Below are 18,241 nucleotides of genomic sequence, written 5' to 3' on the forward strand. Positions count from 1 at the left end.
TTCCCAAAAAGGCTGATAGTATGCAGACGATAGTCGGTTCTAAAAGTGTAAAATGCTGCTACGACAATGCCCCTGAGTTTAAAGTTGTCTATAAACCATTTTACACAAAAACAATAGTAAGTACATGCCTGATAAAAAACAAATTGTTAATACTCATATTCTTTGTTTAGGTTCTATTGTTTAGCATTTACATGAAATATTTTTAAACTACGTAGAAGTTTTATAATTTAATATGTAAGACAGGACATAAATATAGATATGCGGTCAATGTACATTCATAAAGAGCATGTGTCATTGTCGCCTTATCATACAGGTGACTACATTAACAATGTTTGCACCCGATATCTTGCAACAGTTGTTTCACTTTTATATGTCTGGCCGTCAGTGTTATCAAGAGCAAGCTGAACGAATCACGCTATATCATATAATATTGGAATATTAATTACAGAGATCTAATCTATTTGATTAACATTATTAAAGTGGATATATTGGACGATTAGTGGCGAATGAGACCTGTTAGATCTGATTTGCAAAATGGGTAATACAAAAAGTAAGAAAGTTAAAATCACATGTGAAACAGTGGAGAGCAGGGAAAATGTTGAGCGGATTAAAAAAATTAAAACTGAAGGTTTAGACACAACAGGCCAAGATGCAAATCGAGGAAATCAAGGATCAAAAAGTGGGATTGATAATACAAGTTATGCAAGCAACGCGTCGACTGTGGAAGCTTTGGATTAATTTAATTTAAACGTGGACTATTGACTTGGTGATCATCAAGAATTCCAGTATAAAATATGAATTCCTATTGTTTAAAGTACATTTAATTATAGAATATATCACAGATATGAAGTGTAAAATAAGAAATATCGTAGTAAATAATAAAGTTTATTGTTTATGAGGTTTTAATTTTATTTCGAATGGAAGATACAGGTTTTCTAATTCAATTAATTCATAGATGGTCACGCTACAGTCAGAAATGTAAATATACCCAAAAAAGAACTTTGTGAAATGAGTTATAATTGCTCTTTACTTAGAAATTAATTGTGATATAAATTAAACCGTCAAATGTCCTTATTATGAAGTACCTAGGTGAAGGGGTAAGTGCAACACAATGTTAAATTGCAACTTGAGTAAAATTATACAGCATGTGACACTCAATGCTCTACAGCCTCTAATTACAAAGTATCTAGTACGCATATGATTGTAAACATGAGGTCATTTTGAATTATGGCTCATTATACTAATATCTCATAATGTACTATGAGTTCTAACTTCTCTTGCTACTTGTAAATGCATGATACACGAGATAATGTGATTTTAAACGTGAGGTAATTACCAATTAGGGCTACTAATGTAATAATGAGATGCATAATAGAATTTCAACAGATTCTCTTTGGTACGATTAATCTATAGGATATTAAAATAGTAGTTAGTAGTATTAATAATAGTAGTAGTTCATTAAAATTAACAAATTCAATAATATTATATAGTAACTGCACCTATGAGTACAAATCAACTTCAAGTACAGTTGTTTGAGTGCTAATAAAAGTTCCAATGGACAACCTAATATTTAAATATACATATGTAAGTATAGTAATATACATGTCAGGTAGTCTATAATGGAATAGTCATTTTGGTGTACTATTTTTTTTTTATGTAATTGGAATGGTAAACAAGCTGACGGACCATTTGATGGTATGTGGTAAGTGTGGCCCATATAGATGAACAGCACTACGACATAACATCGTCATATGACGCACATTATATCAAACATGTGAGGCTATTTCGGAGAACTACAATTTTATGCCTTTTATTCTATAATTTTACTGTATTATCTCTCCCTTTAACTGAAATACAGGTCAGAAGTAAACTTCTTGGCAGCTGAAATAGGCATACAAAAGTTATACAGATAAGTTTTTACAAAGTGTACTCGTATGGTACACATTGCATTGCATCTCATAGAAATTTTCCAGAACAAAGTCATTGTATTGCGTACATAATTGCATTCACAATAAAGCACAGGTGACTGAAATTATATAATATGATTACACAGGTTTGCATTATCATTAGACTTCTAGCCATAGTGGTCCCGCCCAGCGTTACTATGGCTACTATAGACATAACAAAACTGAGGGCAATCATATTTCTGTTGTTATAAATCAGTTGTCGCCGAGAATAGAGTTGACTCTGCAAGCCATCTTGTATTTCTTCTGTAAATTACGTCTAGTTTCACCTTGGTCGTGCGGTTTCTTTCGACTTTTAAATGTAAATAAATCAGAATTTCATTTAAAACTGTTAATGTCTTTGTGAAATATTCAGATATTTTATAATTCTAAATTATTCATATTTTTTTATTTGAGTGGTCATAGAATTTTATTCAAACTGGGTCAATGTATGGACAAAACTGTTATAGAAAAAATTCAGTCCGCAAAGTGAGTTTGAAATATTAAAATAGTCCTTTAGTTATTTATATTAAGTACAATTTTTCTATATATAAAAAAAAAAAAATTATCAAGATCAATACAATCTGGTTATAAATAGAGTGGTTCGATTAATATGAATTTTGCTAAATTTATTTATTATTAGATGTAGGTACTGTACATGTGAAATATTAATGTAATATAAGTTAGATAATGTATATAAAATCGAGATTAATCTGTATACGACATTGAGAATTATTAGTAGAGCACTGAATATCAGTTTATATTTAATAGGTACTTTAAACATTAACTGTTAGAAATTAGTTACAGTAATGAATAGGAAATATTACAATTTCTCTAAATCAGGTTATTTTAAGTCATTATTAATTTATAGTTTCAGAAAATAAATAACTATTTCAATATATACAGTTCAAAATGGCAAGTTATATGCATATTATTTGCGTGATTTTTGTGACAAATAGCATAGGGTAAGTATAAATATATTAATTGCCGATTGGTGATGGGAATACAACAGTATTATGGTGGTGGAGGTTTATACATTACCTAATAGCGACAATTTTATGATAAAATTATTAAATGATATCTTCTTTGTTTCTACAGTACAATTACTGATTTCTAGTCCTCAAGATACTATTACATGGTATTAAAAAGCATCTGTATTAGTTCTTTTTTGTATGATTATTTTTTTATTGCATGACTCTTTTTTGGTACAGGGAACTATTTTAAAATAAAATATATTAGTAATTAAACAAAAGATTGTTTACCTATTTATTATATTATACCTATATATTATATTAACTAATTTATGCATCTACTTGATTTTATTCTTTAATAAACCAGTACACAGCCTCTTGTAAAATTCAACGGAAGTATACGTATTATGTTTAGATAAGACTTAATATCGTTTAACATTTACTTGGTACCAAGTAAATGTTAAATGATATTTATTACGTGTATGAATTCTATTAAAACTATTTTTATTAAATAACAATATTTATTTTGTTTCCAGCAACGCGGCTGCCCGATCTAAAAGTAACAAAATGCCCGTTCAAGCTATCAAGCTGTATTATGTCCCACCGTCACCACCATGCCGAGCTGTGATGATGACAGCGAAGGTCCTCGGCTTGGATTTAGATTTGGTGCTTACCAATGTTATGGAAGGTCAGCATATGACACCGGAATATATGAAGGTAGGAGTTGTTACAGAAATTTTTGACAATATAGATAAGACAAAATTTTACGCCTCAATGTGTTATTTTTATATTATTCTTCTCTATTTCGGATTTTTAGTGTTTTATGTTTGTTTTATTACAGATGAATCCCCAACACACAGTACCAACTATGGATGATAATGGATTCATACTTTGGGAGAGGTGAGTGGTTTTTTTTTTATATTTTATACTCAATCAAATCTCTTGTCGGTTTATCTGGACAGACATTATACAAACAAAAGTAATTCAGAAAATATTTGTTAAAAATGTTTGTAAAACAGTAGGTAGGTACTTTCTGAACATAAACTTAATACAAGTTTCTCATTAGATTATGGTTTTCCAAGACATTTATACAGGACAATATGATTTCTAATAAATTTACCTAAATTTATTATATTATATCACTTATCAGTGACAAAAGTTTTCTTTCCAACTTTTCTTACAGTCGTGCAATAATGGCATATTTGGCTAACGCATACGGCCGGGATGACTCTCTCTACCCAAAAAATCCTCGGCTACGGGCTATTGTCGATCAGAGACTTAACTTTGATATTGGTACACTGTTTTTAAGATACGCAAACCTTTATGTAAGTAATACCTATTATATAGTAAATAAATGATGTAGTATGTACATATATGTATCTCTCATACGGTCATAACAATCGAACTATATGTACAGTATGTACATTATTTTATTTAAAATGCAATTAGCTTGGGATTATGACAATTAAATGATTTTGTACAATTAAATAAAAAATAAAACTGGACACTACAACAATTACAGTGAAACATGATATTTTTTTAATGGGTATTTAAGTCTAATTGATATTGAATTAAACTTTATACATTAAAATTATAAATGGAAATATTAGGTTGCAATTGTAAAACAACTTGCAAATCCATATTTCTTAATAGTTAATCCTTTTGGAAACCTAAATGTAAAGGGCCGGTGAACATGTAGTTATACATTTGGATAGTATAATATATACTGCAGTGCAACTACGAACTTGTAAAATTAATAAGACAATAAGTGAAATATCAAAGTACATGACATAGGTATAAGCAGTTCTAAAAATATAAATTTAAAAATAATTAAAACATCAGAGTTTGTAGCGGTCGGACGTCAACACTTAGAAAATGTATTTTTTTTTTTATATTGTGATAGTGGCAAATAAGAATACAGCCAATCCGATGGGAAATGGATTACCGTAGCCTATGAGCGCCTGAAACACCAGGGGTGTCACGTGCGTGTTGCCGAGCCTATTTCTGCTATTATTAACTTAATGGAATTTATATATATATTTTTATAAATTTAACTCTTTATAATTTCAACGCCCATGTCTTATCTGTGACATACAGATACCAATTCTGTTTCGAGGAGCCGAAATGGATCCAGAACATGTTGATAAATTAAATGAGGCACTTGGATGGCTAAATACAATGTTAGAGGGACATGCTTATGTTGCTGGTGAAGACCTTACTATAGCGGATATCTCTATTATCGTAACCATAACAAATTTAGAAGTAAGTAATTATACAAATATATCTGTACTGTTGAATGTTTTATTAAGTATTTTTAAGCCAATTACTTGCAATATGTGTAAAATGATTGTAAGATGTGTTTCGCATGAAGGGTTCGTCAATAAGGTAGTAAAACTACAGAGTATGGTCACGCCATCTTAGTACTCCGTACTCATAGGAGAATGGCAATGCATGTATTATCAGATGGGCCATCAGTTTGTTTCAACGTGTTTTCTAGGTATATTATATATGTATTTATAAAAAATATACCTACAACCCCATATTAATATCAGTTGTCTAGACTCATAACTCAAGCTCTGCTTACTTTGGGACTAGATAGTGTTTATTTATTTATTTGCTTTGAGTATGATTGTCTAATGTTATTATTATTATTATTATATGTGTAAAAGTCCCGTGTAGACATTTATTTGGACCAAGACCTGTTTGTTTGCCATTCTTTCATCAAACTTAATATTACAATTAATAAAATTGTGATATTGATTAAATTTTTACATGAAACACTTTTCAGGCATTTGGGCATGATTTGAGTGCATACGAAAATGTAGTTAACTGGTTTGCCAGAACAAAGAAGACATTGGAGCCATATGGGTATAATGAAATTGACCGAGCAGGAGGCGAGATTCTCAGTTCGTTCTTGAAAAAGCAATAAGAATTTTGCAGATGTACTGAACGATATGAAGCAACTGGTCCAGGATATAAACACAAATATGAGCAAATTATATATAATTATATTTTAAACACAACAATATTTTTGTTCTTTGATCATTCATATACATACTTAGTATGGTCTAATGTATGAATTTGTTTTAGTAGCTACATTGTTGAAACTTATATGAATTATAATTCTTTTCCACAATTCTTTTACACGGTTGTCTGTACACAATTCATTTATACTTATAAAATTTATATAATATATATTAGTGTAATTATATATTATAGTCATTATTATTGCAATAAAATGTTTAAAAGAAAATAATTAGTATTATACATTTACATCTCCTACAATGATACCTTGTAAGATACTTATTACTTAATTACGCATAAAATTTGGACGAATTGAAATGAAATCTGATAAACAGTCATCATAAAGATTGCTATTTATAATATTTAATAACCTAACGTAGTGCGTTATATTTATATTGAATTACGTATAATCACAATATGAACGTGTCATCTAGTACTAATATGACGTATTCAAGTTACTAAGACGGATTCTTAAGCAGACTCGACTCATCATTATATTATTCAATTAAGCAGAAACGTGATGTGAATTAAGATTGCCATTTAATATGAAAAAATAATACATTATAAAAATACTGTTATAGAGGATATATCGGAGCTCCGTCACAAACTAGGTCCCATCTCTTGTTGTGCCCTTCGAGTCCATCGTACTGGATGAAGGAAAATTTGAACAAAAGGAAAGACTGTTTCATAAATCTCGTTACGTTTCCGTGTAAATATATAGTATTTAGTTTACCATTGGCACTAAAGAAGAAGAGGATGAACCATCAATTCGAATACTTTTGAAAATGATATAACTCCCTACTGAGATCAGACAGTATACGTATATATATACCGACTATACATATGTATAGTATAGTATTGTAATACTTCACCTATTTTTAAATTTGGTAAGTACAGATATTGTTACTGTTTCTTAATATTGCAAATTATTAGTAGGTATAACTACTAACATAACAACCCTTTATTATCCCAGTATTGGGCAACAACCAGTATTTTACCAGTGAAACTTATAATGAAACTAGTTTCATGCCACTAACTTTATAATGTAGGTTTTAAAGAAGTTCACATATCTATTTACACTAAGTTCATATATACATTACAATATATAAAGTTACTAAATGCCCACGTCAGAAATTTATTTCTAAAATAGGTACAGTATTAATAAAGATTCCCATATTACATGTGTGGTTTCATACATTACAATAGATCCATATCATGTCGACCGCAGCGTGTTTAATTTTTTTGTCCTGACTGCATTCTCTTCCTACCATGTGGGACACCACTCGTGATGGGGAATTATTACAGCACCTGAGTATATAAAAGTTACCTACTACCCATATAATGATTTTAAACTACATCATCCAAAATTAGGTTAATCAAAGACTGATACAGGATGATAATAAGGTGTCAGTTGAATATCCGGTCGCACGAGAACATAACTGCTATTGAATTGAGTGAGGCATTTCGTTGTGACACAACAATGCGCCCGCGCACGCAGGCGGGTCGCGCAGACCGTTGTACGTTTTGAAAACAAACCGTTCATTTGTTATTCGAAAAATCTATCACAAAACGATCAAACAGTACGTAGAATTCGCAAACAACGCAACGAGTATTGGAACTTGAAGGAACATTGTCGGTGGGCAGGTTTTGGTGAAACAGTATCGTTATACTACTTTGTATGTGATTAATTGAAGATGTAGTGGGTGATGTGCTAGAACTGTGTTCATTTGTTTGTTGTTTTTATATGGACTACCTACCTTGAAACACGATGAAGCCATTTGTAGGTATTCTAAACTTTTAGCTAATGAATTTTATTTTAATAAGTTTATTTGAATTGTAATTACTTGCAAGGCTTGACAAATACAACGAATTGGTACAAAAATATTGATATGAAATTAGTTTCTTGATGTGGGTGCTAACATTTTATTTTAAATTTAACGATTTACTTTAGACTATTAAATATACTTAAACATGTATGAGAGATATGTAAATACTCACTGGGACCACCTATTTAATCAATTTATCTGGTAGACAAGAATTGAACCATGAGTATGCTTAACTTGTCTAATATGTTACAGCTGTTATTAAGATTAGACCATTCAAATTTTTACTATGTTGTCTATAACTTCTTTTAATTAATTTATAAATTTAAAATATGCATTTAGATCGTCGTGATTGAAAGTAAGAATATGATCAACCTAAAAGTTAAATCCATATCTAATGAGTTACTTTACATAAATAAACATACTGATACCTTTATTTGCTGTTGAATACAATAGTCACTTTTTTGTATGAATTTGTTTATACAACTGATTACAAATATTGGCAAACAGTGACATTGATGGACCACGTAAAGAAAGTGACAATCGTCAAATATATGTGCACGGAATCATAACATACACTTTGTTACCTACATATACATGTCTGTTATTCTTTTCTTGAGAAATGTGATGCGGTACGGCGACACCCAATAATTTCTTTGACATTAAATTTCACTCTTAAAATCAGGATACAACTTTATTATATTTATATTTATGATAAAACGACTATGTGTATGTGTAATTAATAGGAAATTCATTTTGCGAAAATCTAAATAAATTCACAGAATTGCTGATAACGTTGTTGATCGCAATAAAATTTGTTCTACTCAGATTTCAGTTGTGCGTACATATCAATACCAACCATGATTTGTAAATTGTAACAGTAAAACGTGAACAAAATTCACGTGGATACAATATACTTACATATAAATACTAGATATATATGAAATCCGATTTGAAGGTAGATTTTACTGATATTTAGGAATGACATAGATTTATCTATTATTAAAAAAAGCAGATGAAATTGAGAGTAACAGCTAGTTAGTTATAAGAAAAGCAATTTGCAGATTTCGGTGAAAACGTAATTAATAATAAAAAGGCAAATGTCGATTGCCAAAAAGAAGTACTAAATTCGAATATAATCTTTTTTAATTTTTAATTATACCCGTATTATATGGGGTACCCTGGAAAAATCACATAGTTCAGTGAAAAAGTTTCAATTAGTAATGTATATCACTGAGTGTGTCTAGTTAAAATTACTATTTACATATTAATGTGTAAGTATCGAAAAAAAAAGATATGACCTAATCGTAAAAATATTATGTTATATTGGACTATACACGACACAAAATTAGATGCATGGGGCAAGGTAAAGGATACGATCATTATTTAGCAACCGTCGGAATAGTTTTCAATTGTTTTCACGTGACGACAGGCGTTACGTTTGCTTCATTGTCCTTATAGTTATCACTCGTCTTATCGGGATTATAATAGTGTATTATTATACATTATCCTGTCATTAAACAACTACAAAGGTACTGAATTATAATTTAAAGCACTAGTAATTTGCATTAATCAAGGAGTTGTTTCAAATATGTATATCAAGTTCATTGTTACAGAACTTATTATGTATTATACCATTAGTTACAATGGCCACATGTGTTCAGTTTCCAACGAATCCTACCTCAGATATGTCTGTAGATGATAGAAGCTTGCAAAAGGGAAACAAAACTCTAGAACAGTCTGATGAAAGTGGCCATGAAATTGAGACAGATATCGAAGAAAAAGATAAAAAGTTCTTAGATGACGCAATGAGAACTGTTTTGGATCCAAATTCAGTAATAACAAAGAATACTGATTTTGTTGATACTTTTAAACAACAACTAGACGCATTGGATAAAGAAAATATTACATTGGAAACATTTATGGAAAAAATGGATAAATTAAGTTTAGATGTATGTAAAACATCTCAAGAATCATTATGGGCATATGTTACTGATATCAATAATGAAATTAAAAAGAATAGAATGGTAAACATGGATTCAATTCATACATTGTTATTACTTTATAATTTTGGTAGAAAGTAATTTAATATCTATTTGTACTTCAGGTTCGTATTGCTGCAGAAGAAGATGAAATTAAGAAACAGTACTGGAATATTATAAAGAAAAAATATTTAGATAAAATACAACTCACAAATGATTCAAAATTAAAAAGAAAATTAAGAATTATAAAAGAAAGAGGTACTAATGTTCAAATGCCTCAAAGTAAGGTACGTAAGATCATATTTGATGTAAAAGTATAAACTAGTATTTATAATATTACAAGTTAGGTGGACTAATTTGCTAATCACTTATTAGGTGTTCAATATCCTGTAATAAAATTTTTAAGGATACGTAACTACTTCTAAGTTTTTTAAATAGAATACGAAATGAATGACTTACAAGTACCTATTATCCTCTGACAGGCCTCTCTAGGCGTTAAAAGAATCTGAAGTTGTATTTAAGTTAAAATGGCTATTTAGCATGTATATGTTATTTATATTTTTTTATTAATTTTAGCAACGTGAAGAAATTGATATGATGCAGCGTATCTGGAGTCGAGTGACAGTGTGTGCATATAACGCCACAACATGTAACACAGATGAATCTGTCAAAACTATGAGTGGTGAGTTATTGAACAATTTAATAAACCGCAGGTAATATTAAAATATAAATGTTACTAGTTTATAGTAAATAATTAATGTAAGTTTATAATTTATTAATCTTTGAAAAGATACGGTGAATATTTATGTTTAAATTTGTATAATACAATTTTCTAGATGTTATATCAATTTTCAAAACTAGTAATGACACAAAAGAGCTATCGTATTATTGGAAAGCATATCGTGATACAACTGGAAAGAAAATCAGACCAGTGTTCAAAGATTATGTAACAAGAATGAACAGAGTAGCTGAATTAGAAAACTTCACTGATGCTGGGGACATGTGGAGATATGCTTTTGAAGATGACAATTTTGTGCAGACAGTTGATAGAATATGGCATGAAATTAAACCTTTTTACGATCAACTACACAATTATGTTAGAGCTAAATTACAACAGTATTACACAAAAGATATGCAAAACGACAGCACTATTCCAGCTCATATATTAGGTAAGTTACACACAGTTATAAATATAAATTATGTGTATAAAATATAGTGATAATATCATGCCCCTAGTTTTTTGGTTTATCTTTTACAATTCCATACATTTTTCTAATCCCTGAATAGGAGTACTGCGATGTATTCAAATTAATATAAAGAATAATTTCAATGACCGTTATTCGTAAACTAACTGTTTGTAAAAAGTAGAGATATAATAAAGAAATAAGTATAATTAAAAAAAAAACTTTTATAATAGATATATATTTTATAGTGCTGTACTATCGAGTATACTGTTATGCAATCATGTCAAGTCTATAATTTACTATACTTTCAGGTAACTTGTGGGCCCAAGAGTGGCAAGCTATATACCCGAAAGTTGCTGCATATCCAAATCATATGGTACCTAAATTATTGACAAATGTGAATATGCATTCTAAAGATCTATTTGATACAGTTGACAAGTTTCATCAATCTTTGGGATTCGAAAGTGCTAATGACTCCTATAAAAACATTAGAGACACAATGACCACTGCGAACTGTTTGCCTTCAAGTCACGATATGTGTGACGGAGTTAACTATAAGTACAACATATTTTATTTTATTCACATTTACATTATCAAAATAGAGATTTTCTTTTGCTATTATCATTAAATAATAATTATATTAGTTGTATATGTAGGTATATTTATTTTCTAATACTTTATCTCTTTAAATATTTGTATTGGGTAATTTTATAAATTTATTTACCTAATGCTCACTATATTTTTGCTCATAATTAATTTGAACTACAAAAATGACCGAAATATATCACAAAAATGTTCATTTCATACATTTTATTATTTCAGGATAAAATGGTGCGGAGAGAAGGTTACTGATGTAGTGGTTGGTTTATCGCGAGCAGCTAGACTTTTAGGTCATGTTCAATATTTCAAGCATTATAGGCGTTTACCTCCGCTATATAGAGATGGACCTAATCCAGGTCTGAGTTTTTTATTATTGTATTCAATTATTGAAGAAATTTTAATAAAAGTTACGAAGTTATAGCTATAGATTGGATCCTTTGATGTTATAAAAGATGAATAAAAACAACTTAAGTAGAGAATTAGTTAACAGATAAGAAGTTTGTTTTGCTAAAATTTGAAATTGACTGCATTGTATGAAAATTAATATATAAAGGTATGAAAATTAATAATGTGTTAGGTGAGCCTTAATCAACAGTTTAATTTTTTTACAGCGTTTCATGATGCAGTATCAGATATTGTCGCTGTACAATTGAGTGCACCTGAAAATCTAAAAAAAATGGGTTTAGTCAATGAGACTGGACCAGAAGTTACCGTGAATCATCTACTTTGGCTTGCTTTAGAGAAGTTTCCATTGATGGCATACGCTTATGTATTGGACAAATGGCGTTGGGATGTGTTCGGCAATAATTCTTTGGAGAACTGGAATCAACATTGGTGGGACCTGAGGTAGTAAATAAATTTATATGATAAGAATTTAATATCTAATTAGACATATACCTACTGAGTCTTATAAATGAATATGATTTTAAATTTATTGAAATTATTGCTCTAAATTGTTTCTAATACTAGCCGACGAACGTTGTCATCACACCTAAGGTAAAAAATAACCAATGATCTATTTTCAAACCAAAAAATTAAGTCTAGTCATTTCGGAAGATTTCGATAATAAACCTTGATGCAATATTTTTATATTCGAAACAGACAGACAAATTATAGGTATCCTATAATTTCAATATGACTTCCAAAAGAAATAGGTATTTAATTAAAAAAAAGAAGTTCAACATATACTGTATATGTTGAACTTCTTCCCGTATCTAGTAGAGGTCCACTCCATATTTCCGTATTCGTGGTATCTTTATTTTACTATCATGCTTCAACCTCTAAACAAGTACACTGTATGAGAACAAAAGTAAGTAAGTGAAATTATACCTTTTTTTGACGAGTGGTCTTTTGGTGACGAGCGGTTTAGCACACCGCTGTACTTCCGTTGGTCGCGGGTTCGATTTCTCGCACGGCACAAACATTTGTATCCATGAGTATCATTGTTTGTATCAGTCTGAGTGTTGTCTATGTAATTACGAAAAAAATTTAAGTTATTTAGCAGTTATATAATATACATACATATGCTTTTGTTAGCTTAACTTGGTTCTAAATGGCGCTGTGTGAATTGACTTGAAATTATTATTATTACATGTTCAGATAAATTTGTGCATGAAATACTTGTGCGTAACTATAATTTTCCCTATTGTTGTTTTAAAGTTCATTACGGTTCTGTTTTTTTAATTTTTTGTAGTGTCATTGTATTTTTTATAATGTATCTGAAATAATCTGTCGGTTGATCTTGTCATCTTGTCCTTTACTTATCATTTGTTTCTCCTTGATCTTCCACAGTTGTGCCTTGACCTACAATTTCATGCAAATTGATTAAAGCTATGATAATAATTGAGTATATAGAAGTAAACTTAACTCACCTTGACTGCATCTTATCTTCCGGTATAATATTAGTATTACAATAAATGAAACTATTTTCTAATTTGTTACTGCATAAAATTATTACAAATTCTACAATAATTAAATTATAGGGGGTTTGGAATTAGATAAAGATTTTTATATTTCTTAGACAAATTAAAACACTTTATCTACAAAATAATTCGTATTTATACAGCACTAACGACCATACCGACATACTTAATGTTGATTTTTTTGGACAGTTCCCTAAAATTATAATATTATATTAATATGTCTACGATTATGGCATAAACAAACAATTTTATTAATCCAATTATGTTTAATTCGTAGGTTATTAAATATATGGTGTTAGAAAAAATACAATAAAGATTTTATGAAAAGTTTTAAACGTATAATTCCTCAATTTCTTCTTACTTAGTAAATATTTAAATTGATTGAAACCACCTGTGTATCATATATGTACATAATATAAAACTTCCGACCGTGTGACAAGGACAATTATTCTTACCTACCATGAATATTCCGATATAACCACGTTGCGCTAATAAAATTCTGGATTGCAAAAGGAAACTTACAATTCTTTGATACCTTCTTTATTACCGAGGTAGGTTTTATACAAGTTATTAGCGGGGTTATCTCACTTTTACTTGTCTTATTTTAACGGTAAGCGGCTTGCTTTTAGGTAAATAGTAAATGCGTGAAATTAGTGGATACATAGGCCAGATGTCAGAGGTTCTTCGGAGTGGAATACCAAAGAATACCAATAGCTTTACTTATGTACTCGGTGCGTTAATTTAGGTATATACGTAATAATTGCCAATTCCCACCAGTAGGGTCCTTGAATTATTTACCATTCCAGTTACATTAAAAAATCTTTAGGTTAACATATAAGAAATATTATTATTCAGAATCAACGAAACTGGCGTATCATCTCCCGTTCCTAGAAATGAAAGTGATTTAGATCCAGCAGCTAAATACCATGTAGTATCTCATGTTCAGTATATTACGTAAGTATTTTTCTTGTGACTCCTTAAATACATATCAATCAATCGTTACAATATATTAATTGCAGAAATAATAAAATTATAATAAAAAAAATATATTACATTCTTTGCAAAACAAATCTAAAGTCTCAAGTGAAATCGATTAAATAATATAAAAAACTCAATATGAAGTAAAAATAAAATACATTTACCTAGTGTTGAGTTTTATAAGATTATGATAAGTAAAATCAATCTACATTATAAATTTACTAAGTGACGCCTCGCAGTTTCATCTGCCGTTTAAAGTAAAAAAGGTTTCAAATGCAACTTGTAAATGCAAAGATTAATTTTTAATTTAAATTTCCAAAGGATTCAACTTTCCTTCAAGTAAACTGTCTTCACTTTTATAAATTATTCGTGGTTTATAGTAGCGATTACGAGTATATTGAGTATAATGCATATGCTTATTATAGTATCTACTTTAAAATTAGACAGATTAGTAGAAGGAAAGGATCAGTATACATAGGTGTATATGTGTTTATAATATCAACGAAATAATATTTAATATTCTTTTGTACAGTTACTTGATCTCTCATGTATTGGAATTTCAAATTATGTCGTCACTTTGCAAGCAAGCTAATCATACAGGACCATTGCACGAATGTTCCATACGCGGTGTAAAGGAAGCGGGAAAATTACTCAGGTAATCTATAAATAAACATTCTGTCCTTATATCTAAGGTTACAGTAATGTTAACATGTTCTAGCTTTAATATGCTAATATAGATAATAATAATAATAATAATAATCTCAGGACAATTCACACAGCGCTATATAGACCCAAGTTAAGCTAACTAAAGCTTGTGTTATGGGTACTAGATAACTGATACAAATACATAGATAATTTTTTTTTTTTTCGTAAATACATACATATTATACATAGAAAATACCCAGACCGATACAAACAATCATACTCATGAATACAAATGTTTGTGTTACCCGCGACCATCGGTCGTAAAGCGGTGTTAATATGCTAATATAGATAGATTTAAACATTTGAAAAATAAAATTGTTTCATTCACACTGTAGTTTTTCAATGTGCTTAGTTACAATTCTCAGTAGAGCTCCTTATTAGTACTGATTAAGGTTTCCGTAAGATATTTAAGTTCGCGTATAAAAATTTGCAAATGCGGAAATCCTAGTCTAAAAATAGTTATAACACGTAACAAGAAATATTATTCAATAGCAAAAGCTTATCATGTAATAAATCAAATAAATGATTATGATTGATTTCTGTAATTCAATTACATATTCTGTATATTATAATTCAATATATAAAAATGTTATTAGTGATGGTATTGAGCATTTACGTATTATTGTAATCAAATTTAAGTATTTTATCATAGATTTTGAGCAGTGCTAATACCAATAATAAATAAACATGTAGTATAAAAAAAGATAAATCCAATGAATAATTGACAGTGTATATATGTAATTATGATAAAAAATATTACAGTGATGGAATGGCATTGGGAGCAAGTGAAGATTGGAGGACAGTGCTAAAGACGATGACTGGTGAAACCGAGTTATCTACAAAAGGAATACTGGAATATTTCTCGCCCCTTGAACTATTTCTTAAAGAAGCGAATTCAAAGTTTACTCAAGAGCCGAAGGATATGGATCAAAGTGCACCTATTATTGTTGGTCTTATAGTTTTGTTGTTAACGCTCTTAATAGTAGTTCTTTACTGTTTGAAAAAATATAGAGCAGGTGGTGGAATATTGTCCGTGTGTGGATTAAGTAAAAATGGTTCCTTAGATATTGTAACGAACGAAATACCTCAAGGCAAACACAACGAAGTAGATGGTATTCACGAAGAGAAAGTTTGATTTTGGTACTATAATATATATAATATAATCATTATCAAAATGTTACCTATAGATGAATCAAATTATGGAATATTTTGCTACCAAATGTACAATTGAATCGAATTGAATTTAAATCCGTCGAAGTTGTTTACTTGAATCCCCAGTGAAAGAGTATTCCGTGAATTTTTAATTAGAAATATGCACCCCTAAAATATGTAACATTAAATTTTCTAAATCTACATTTATATAAGTAGATACAATGACACATGACTTGAAATAATTTGATATAAAGTTGAAACAAAATCTAAGGAAAGATTAGGTTTCACTGTGACAAAATGAATGTTCAGAACTCAATACTTACCTACTTTATAATTTTGAATTTAAAGCCACTTACCTCGTGACTACTTAGCCTTAGCCTTAGTTTTGAATTGTTGTTATAAGAAACCAAATAACATGATATTTTTGTCAAAATCAATACAACTATTTATTTACAACAAAGGTGAAAAATATGCATTAATAAAACATCTTTATGTATATTTACCACAGAGCAAAAGTCGATATACAGTCGTATTTTTTAATATCCGGCTATCAAAGATGTACAAGTAAACATAAGTATGTACATACATATGGAGGTTCTTCTTTGTTTTTTGTAGAAGATGGTATATCGTATCGTTGGTGTACATTTCTAATAAATAACTTTTGGAACTTTGGAATTAAAAGCGATGAGTATATCTTATTACGATGTATATTTAAGTATCTATATCACATTTTAAAATATTTTATAAATATCTAATGAAAATGTGGATAATAACAATTTTTATTTGAAAAAAATTGTACATACTCTGCTCAAACTTTTTAAGGTCAATGCTTACATTTCGATAACTAAGAATTTTAACTTCATATGACGTCGAAATCAAATATTATCTCAGTAATAAAATTTACTTATTGAAATAATACAATATGTTTTGGTTGCGATATCATACATAAATTACAATTTAGTAAGACATATAGAAGACATATAACAATACATTTGTAGACACAATATTAAATAATTATACCTAAATATAATGTTTTATTTAAATAATTATAAGTTCCTATCTTATATCATACACTTAATTAAATGTTTAAAATTTGCGAGATATAAGTGAGTACAAGATACAATATAAATAGAAAAATGAATATATATTTTTTTGTTATCATATTGTTATTTACTTACTTTATACCATCGTCTGCATCACCATTCATCCGAAATACATCTTACCGAACATCTAGCTTTATAAGTCGTATTTTGCTCAAAAGGTGAGATGGGGCAGTAAAATTACAGGTTAAGAGGCATGATATCTTAACCCTCCAGAATGGCAACTCATTAGTGGTATCGCGGGCATCCCTTGATGAACATGATGCCCATAGTATATGAACACTATGGGCATCATGTTATCAAGGGATGCCTATTTTTTCTGTAATTGTCTATATACATGAGTAAATGGACAATTACAGAAAAAAAGTCCCGATTGAAATAATTTCGTTCATTTTCTAGATATTGCCTTCCAATATAATGTAGATTATTTATAAAACTTGGACAATGTAAAAAAAAATATATGAGTATAAAATGTGATATCATAGTACTTATAGATAGATGCTATAATATTATATGTTACAATTAATGACTACTTGCTTGTTATCTAACAATCAATAGGTATGTCACGGTTTTCAGTTGTGAAATCTGGTCTAAATGACTAGCCTAGTACCATAATTTACTCGTAGATATAAATAATCAATGTAAATCAATCATCAAGTAAGTATAAGTGAACGAAATTAATTAAAATAGGACTAGATAATTTCAGTATTTTTTATGGATGATATCAGTATGCGCTTTCGATGCACTAGTGAAGAATGATGGAATGAGCTTCAAATCAGGCCAGTTAGCACATAGGGACTACATAGCGGTCAATTACTACAATTCCGTCCCCACTGCATTCAATAGATACGATTTCA

General features: G+C 29.4%; 2 protein-coding genes across 7 annotated transcripts; both read left to right on the plus strand.

Moving 5' to 3' along the window:
• The first annotated feature begins 324 nt into the window (after positions 1–324).
• Positions 325–6,067, plus strand: LOC131852087 (glutathione S-transferase 1-like). Of its 4 annotated transcripts, XM_059202708.1 has the most exons (7): positions 325–2,432; positions 2,815–2,908; positions 3,451–3,631; positions 3,756–3,814; positions 4,098–4,239; positions 5,012–5,176; positions 5,703–6,067. In XM_059202708.1, the coding sequence occupies exons 2-7, from the start codon at positions 2,856–2,858 to the stop codon at positions 5,841–5,843; spliced, it is 741 nt and encodes a 246-aa protein (XP_059058691.1). In that variant the 5' UTR covers positions 325–2,432; positions 2,815–2,855; the 3' UTR covers positions 5,844–6,067. The 4 variants fall into 4 exon arrangements, with proteins under 4 accessions (XP_059058691.1, XP_059058692.1, XP_059058695.1 ...); XM_059202709.1 differs by lacking the exon at positions 2,815–2,908; XM_059202712.1 differs by lacking the exon at positions 2,815–2,908 and having other exon boundaries at positions 325–2,265.
• A 1,352-nt stretch (positions 6,068–7,419) lies between these two features.
• On the plus strand, positions 7,420–17,016 carry LOC131851998 (angiotensin-converting enzyme-like). Of its 3 annotated transcripts, none has more exons than XM_059202563.1 (11): positions 7,420–7,722; positions 9,378–9,788; positions 9,869–10,030; positions 10,320–10,425; positions 10,580–10,912; positions 11,239–11,485; positions 11,750–11,883; positions 12,139–12,373; positions 14,305–14,403; positions 14,960–15,082; positions 15,895–17,016. In XM_059202563.1, exons 2-11 carry the CDS (start codon positions 9,408–9,410, stop codon positions 16,265–16,267), a joined length of 2,193 nt encoding a protein of 730 aa, XP_059058546.1. In that variant the 5' UTR covers positions 7,420–7,722; positions 9,378–9,407; the 3' UTR covers positions 16,268–17,016. The 3 variants fall into 3 exon arrangements, with proteins under 3 accessions (XP_059058546.1, XP_059058545.1, XP_059058547.1); XM_059202562.1 differs by having other exon boundaries at positions 7,420–7,718; XM_059202564.1 differs by lacking the exon at positions 7,420–7,722 and adding an exon at positions 9,249–9,293.
• The last annotated feature ends 1,225 nt before the right edge of the window (positions 17,017–18,241 follow it).

The sequence above is a fragment of the Achroia grisella genome, unplaced genomic scaffold, assembly GCF_030625045.1.
Source record: "Achroia grisella isolate CSIRO2021 unplaced genomic scaffold, CSIRO_AGI_Agris_v1 utg821, whole genome shotgun sequence".
NCBI classification, from domain to species: Eukaryota; Metazoa; Arthropoda; class Insecta; order Lepidoptera; family Pyralidae; genus Achroia; species Achroia grisella.

What these genes read in the sequence shown, in the direction of transcription:
- LOC131851998 (XM_059202562.1), top strand. An exon ending in ATCTGTCAAAACTATGAGTG is followed by an intron (nt 10,426 to 10,579) that starts GTGAGTTATTGA and finishes ACAATTTTCTAG; the next exon opens with ATGTTATATCAATTTTCAAA. An exon ending in TGTGACGGAGTTAACTATAA is followed by an intron (nt 11,486 to 11,749) that starts GTACAACATATT and finishes TTATTATTTCAG; the next exon opens with GATAAAATGGTGCGGAGAGA.
- LOC131852087 (XM_059202708.1), top strand. Translation starts at nt 2,856, where the DNA reads ATGGCAAGTTATATGCATATTATTTGCGTGATTTTTGTGACAAATAGC. An exon ending in TTTGTGACAAATAGCATAGG is followed by an intron (nt 2,909 to 3,450) that starts GTAAGTATAAAT and finishes TTTTGTTTCCAG; the next exon opens with CAACGCGGCTGCCCGATCTA. An exon ending in TGACACCGGAATATATGAAG is followed by an intron (nt 3,632 to 3,755) that starts GTAGGAGTTGTT and finishes GTTTTATTACAG; the next exon opens with ATGAATCCCCAACACACAGT.